At 39.9% G+C, this 6,373-nt stretch overlaps 1 protein-coding gene across 1 annotated transcript; it reads right to left on the bottom strand.

The window, feature by feature from the left end:
* On the bottom strand, positions 1–1,041 carry LOC145571961 (protein FAR-RED IMPAIRED RESPONSE 1-like). The gene has a single exon (XM_081630977.1). The coding sequence runs from the start codon at positions 1,039–1,041 to the stop codon at positions 1–3; it is 1,041 nt and encodes a 346-aa protein (XP_081487103.1).
* Positions 1,042–6,373: the final 5,332 nt, after the last annotated feature.

Here is a 6,373-nt window from a genome sequence, read left to right as displayed (position 1 = left end):
TCAATCAGTAAGAATCCCAATGGGCTTTTTCTCGCCCATACACCGCAACCAGTTTGAGAACACCCACTCAAAAGTTTTTGAAGTCTCACGGGATACCAGTGCACAGCCAAACAAAATTGTTTGACCGTGGTGATTCACCCTAACAAAGTTACAAAATGGTAACTTGTATTCATTCGTAAGGTATGTGGAATAAAAAACGACTACATCACCAAATTCCTCGTAGGCGACCCGACTCCTTGCATCTACCCAAAGCACATCTTGTAGGCGCCCCAGCTCATCTACACAATACGTGTGGAAAAAATTAGAATTATCATCTACCATTCGCTTAAAGTAAGCAAACATGGCCTTTGTATCACCCTCCTCAAATTGCTCCTTTCTTTTTTTCGCCACTTCTTCGTGTAGATCTTGTTGTGTGAGTTGCATGTTCTCCCTACCATTTCTTTGTCGGGCCATACAGTTAAAAATCTGAGCTACGGGAACTCCAGCTCTACGATCATTCAACAATTGTTGCACCAAGTGGGGATTGTCATTGAGGAACTTTTTCCTAAATTTTGTAATGTTTTTTGACTTGCTTGGAGTAGGATTGTGACCGACATGTTCAAGATGCACCCTCTCAATCAACCAGTCACCATCCTTATTCACAGTGGCATTCAAATGAACAACACAATCCACTTTTTTGCTTTTCATTTTAATCAACACTTCTTCACAAATCTGAGAATCACTCACAAAAGTACACCCGGTTTTCTTCCTCTTCCTTCCTGGCAAACCGTAGCATTCACAAGTCCATGTCACGTTTCTCTTATCCTTTGCATTCACTCCTTTCCCTATTGTTGCTCCACACGACCGAACAAAACCAAAACCTTCCTGTTTCCCATAATTCCTAAAGTACTCATCAATTTTTTGCCAACTATCAAACACCATTCCCAAAGTTGGAGGGGGAAGTGAAACCTCTACATTCGCAAACTCTTCAATCTCCACACTAATAGCCACATTACTCTGTCCTTTTGTAGGAGTTTTATAGGACTCCTCCCCAACATTCATTACAATAATTACATGAAGTGAATATAATAATTACTTTTGTAAAAAAAAATATATATAATAATTACGGCCATGATTAATACATATCAGCAATATGCCAAATAATGATTAATAAAATAGTGATAATTAAATCACAACACCCATGTCATACATTTACAACATATTGATTCCATTAAGAAATATTTAATTCCTTATTATAACAACAAACAACCCATCCCAAGAACAAACAATCTAAACACCACATATCAGAATTGCATGCTTACACGCTAATCCACATATTGAGTAAAAATCAATCCCAATGTGCATAAAATCAAGCTCTAATGGCAAGCCCTAATTTCAAAGATTTTGAAATTCACCAAACTAATACCCACAACAAATATAACAGGTAAAAGAACCCAAATTGATATACTTACGAACGACATAATAATAGAACCCACAGTCGAGAAAGTTACCTCCTTAGCAATTCTTCAATTGCTGCTGCACGAGCTTCCTCTTTGCCAACAACGTCTTGCTCCTCTGAAACACCGACAATCACGCCTTCCTCCGCTACATTTCCGACATCAACGACTCCCTCTGCTGGAATAACTTCGACTTCCTCCGCAACGACATTGTTCTCCGCTGCTGCCCAATGTCCCCCTACTAAACCAGATTCAACCTCCATACAATTTTGTAAAAATGGATCATCCAAGATTAACATCTTCCTTGCCATTTCAACTCATAAAGAATTTTACTTTCAAGTTTTGAAATACAGGAGGGGAAATATTGAAGTCAAACTAGGGGAATGAAGAACAAAACCTAACTGTGAGGAAGTCTTAAAGAGAGGGTGAGTCAAAAAGTGTTTTTCGTCTACGTACACAAGTAGAATACGCTTTAACCAAATACCTTCAATTCTCTTTTTTTTTTCCCACTTCTTCTGAACCCGTAATGCTTTTTTGGGACCTACCCGTTACTTCCCCACCCCGTTTCCAATGTTATGCATTTCTAAATGCATAAAATTCCTCCATTTCTAGTTCCTCTGATGAGTACTGACTGGACTTACATGGGCAATGACAGGTGAAGAAGAATGTAAAAATATGTAAATTACAATCGTTTGTATAATGAAATTTGAATTTATTACATCCTTAATTTCCGTCAAATTCAATCAGGTTTAAACTGATTCAAGACTAGCTCATTTGGATACAATCCGAATATACAAATTAATAATCTTACCTAAGTCTTGAAAACCTACATAACCATCTTAAGAGTGTATAAAAGTCTAAAATTACAACACCAATATATTTTTGTATTTACTCTTAAGGAAAACTATTTATACCGTATAATTTTTGTATGTTCTGTTTTTGATTGAAAGTTTGAAGCACACTCAATCCAATTAGATCTAAAAATCCAATTTTTGAAAATTAAATCCAAATTAATGAGAAAATACAAGTTTCTCACCGTGAGAAACAAACTTTTGTTTCTCATATGCCAGAATTGTGGTGGGACCCAGAATAAATGTTATAATATTAGCTCTAGGTCTAGGTGGATAACCACACAAGTTTACCATGGTTTGGTTGAAATAAACGACGCTATTATATAAAAAAAAAATTAGAAACTTTTAATGAGAAAATTCAGAAATTTGTTAGGGAGTAAATCAAGCTTCAATAATGAAAATCAAGCTTAGTATTTACTTCAATGGAGGACATGGTTTCCTTACCCTTTAGGGTTAACCATACCCTTAATTTCACCCTTTTTCTAAGGATTTTCATTTTTATTGGCAGCGGGTGTCGTCTTCAGTATTGTTTAGGGTAAAAATACCCTAGACATGTGGACCAATGAGAGAGGCCCACGTGTCAAGCTCTGGCAGGCCACCTTAGGCCACTCACCAGCTAACACGTGGCAACTTTAGAGAATAATCAGAATTGCGGCCTTCAAAGGGCCCAATTCCCGAGGAATCTGCACTTTGCGGCGCAGCCCATAAAATCTAGGTTAGGGAAACCTAGGGAAGGGCATATTTCCCAACGACCTTATAAATAGGGAGATATTCCCCCATTTGGGGACACATTCAATCATTTATTACCCTCATATTCTCTCTCATCATAGAACACTTGATCTCGGAATTCGAGAAGATACTTACTTAATTTTCCGCCATTTTATTCCTTTTCAAGTTACTAACTTGACCGTTGGAGGTGGAGCTCCAACAACTTGAGTCTCTGTTGCTTTTGCTGGTACAACTCAGCCAGACCAATCTTTGTGACGTAACTCTCCCGTGGGACAAAAACACCCAAAACATTTGGCGCCGTCTGTGGGGAGAGTACCTCAAAGATGGTTCAAGAGTCTGCACCACATCCTGACCAGCTGGTTGATCAGCCAGAGGTCTTTACTGACCAAGAGGACGATGATCCTCAGGACAAAACCTATATAGCCAAGGATGGCTCTCTGATAACCAAGCGCCTTTGTCCCAGAGACACTCTGGAAAGAGGTTCAAGCCACGCGGGTACAAGCCGACCCCCTGGTCAGCTGGAAGGGGAAACCCATACGGCAGGTGGATCTGCTCCAGTCACCCGATACGAACTCATGAAATTTATGACTAGTTTCAAGGGTGAAATCAAGGATCTGATCGCCAAGAGCCGGGTTGGCTCAAGTAAGGGTCAGTCGGCAAGAAAGACTCCTCTAGAAAAGAAGAAGCCAGTCAGGGAAAGGCAACCAACTCCTCATTCAAAGGATAAGGCAGCCGGGACCCTTGACTGGTCCAAGATTCTTTTGCCTAAGAGGAATACCAGAAGTACCCACCGAAGTGAACAGCCGGGGGGAAACAATAAATCTACTCTTGATGCCCGGGAGATCATCACCCGCAACAGGAATCAATAACTGTCTGAGTCAGCTTCCACTTCAAGCTTCCCAGACAGCTTTAAGAATACATCTGCAGGGAATGCACAATCCTTGCATGAGAGCCATACAGGCAGTAATACCGTCCACTCTGGCCCTCAGATGATTGGGAATGCACCGTACGTACCGCCTATGATCTACGATCCGTATTCTCCTCACTTCATGCAAACGACTCTCTTCGGAGGTCAGGCGGCATATAGCAATGTCCAGCCACTGGATTGGAAGCTTCGTCTGCTCCACCTGGGTGAACAACCTTCTGCGTTCACCCGGGAAATAACCGAGGCGGTACAGCCGGCCATGGTTAAAAACGTATTGGTAGGTACTTATGATTGTACCTCCAACCCAAAAGACCACCTCATGGCATACACCCACCTCATGTATTTATAGGGGTTGGATGATACCACTTGGTGTCGATGCTTCTCGACTACATTGAAGGGCATTGCCCAACAATGGTTTGGAAACTTGCCAGCTGGTTCAATTGATAGCTTCAAGAAGCTTGCCTTCTTGTTTGCTTCTAACTTCTCAATGAATATCCCTGTGTAGACACCTAAAAATGTCTCCCCAAAACAAACCCGATGATGAACACCTTTCACCGCCATTATTGGTCGGGTTGAGTATTTAATTCTTTTAGTGCTTAAATTCATGTTCTATCCAATATATTTCATAAACCAATCCAATTTCTAGCTCATTTCCCTAAACCATAACCCGTTTTCCACTTTTCGTGTCCACATCGGAAAACCGAGAGAAACTGATTTTATGGCTATATAATTTTGATCCAATTATTATTTTGTTTGATAGGCCTTGAAATAAGCTTTCCAACCATATATATCATAAGCCCAATTTCGAGCTATAACGAAAAAGATATGAGCAAAACACTATACTCGGCCTAAAACCGACACCCTTCCACTAAAACGACCATATATTAAAATTTACAAATAATTTTGACCTGATTCTAATTGAGTTGGAAATTAGACTTCATAAGCTTTCTAATGATATATTATATGTCTTATTCCAAGTTACGGATCAAAAGTTATGATGATTTTAAAAACGGGTAAAAGCACCGTGTCACGGGAGTTTGCCCCGTCTGACTGTGCCTTCCCCCGTCTGACGGTGCCTTGTGCCGTGACACGGTACTGTACATCGTGTCACATTGCCATTTTTGAAGCTCTTTTGCGTCAAATTCCTCCGTGGCACGGTACTTTTTGCCGTGACACGGTACCTGCTGTCGTGACACGGTATTTCCCACCGTGTCACGGTGCTTTTTCCGTGTAATTTCCGCGTTTTCCCATACTGTGACCCGGTGTACTGTACTGTGCCACGGTGGACACTGCCGTGTCACAGTACGTGTGTCGTGCCACGGAATTTTCTCTTGTTTTCACGCGTTTTCACTTCCCGTAGGTCAAATATTTCCCACGTCACTCCAGTTGTCCACCGCGTAACGGGATTTTCCCATATAAGACGGTGCCTTCCCCCGTCTGACGGTGCCTGGCACCGTGTCATGGTATTCTCTGCCGTGTCGCGGTGTTATTTTTTAGGGTTTTTATCTTTTTAGGGTTCCGTGTGTTCCCTTTGCTCATTTTCCCTATAAATAGGACCCCCCTTTTTTGCAGTTCGGCGCACCAATAATCATTCTCTCTCACCTTACACCAAAAATCATTCTCTTCTCCCTCTTTAACATAATTTCTAGCCTCCTTATTCTTCAATAATAATTCCCCTAAGTACTCCAAGGATTCCATACTTAACCCGAGGTTCCGTCCTTAAACCAAGGCGTGAAAGGTACACATAACTGAGGGTTTGGACCAAATTAACTCTACTTTCTATTTAATTTAATTTAATTTTCATTTACTTTATATTTTTTTATTGAAGTTACTGACAATTTATTCATGATGTAGCAATTTAAAGGAACGCGCGGAATGTGAGTAATTAATTAATTTAATTACTTATTTTATTTTTATATTGCTAGTATCATGATTAGGGTTATTTTATATTTGATTTGACTAACGCTATTATTGTTAAATTGCTTCCAATATTAATGTTTATTCTATTGTTATTATTGATCACTATATTGCATGTTTAAAGGGAATATGTAATTGAAAATCACGCCTAATAAAATAATTTGGACGACCGGTTTAGGTTCCTTTTCAATCTTGTTATTAAATCAAGTGATCACAAATATTTTAGAATTATATGTTGCATTAAAATTCAACCAATTTAGCGTAATAATAGTTTGGAGCGAATTGAATATTTTGTTTGTATGCCTTTGAGATCCCAGGAATCATTTTTCACTATAAGAATCGAGTAGAGGCCAATATGGGCGAATGTGACTCCATGACTCACTTCGTACCATCATCCCTAATCCTCCTTTCGTGGTTCTGAACCATATGGAGTTAGTAATCTCATGGATTATGAATGGGGTGTAACCTTCACGGGTCAATCGTTGTTGCCTATTGTTGTCCCTTTATCGTGGTTG

Source organism: Chenopodium album, chromosome 2 (assembly GCF_948465745.1).
Source record: "Chenopodium album chromosome 2, dcCheAlbu1.1, whole genome shotgun sequence".
Classification (NCBI taxonomy): Eukaryota; Viridiplantae; Streptophyta; class Magnoliopsida; order Caryophyllales; family Amaranthaceae; genus Chenopodium; species Chenopodium album.
Note: the sequence above shows the minus strand (reverse complement) of the source record. Positions and strands in the feature narration are given on the sequence as shown.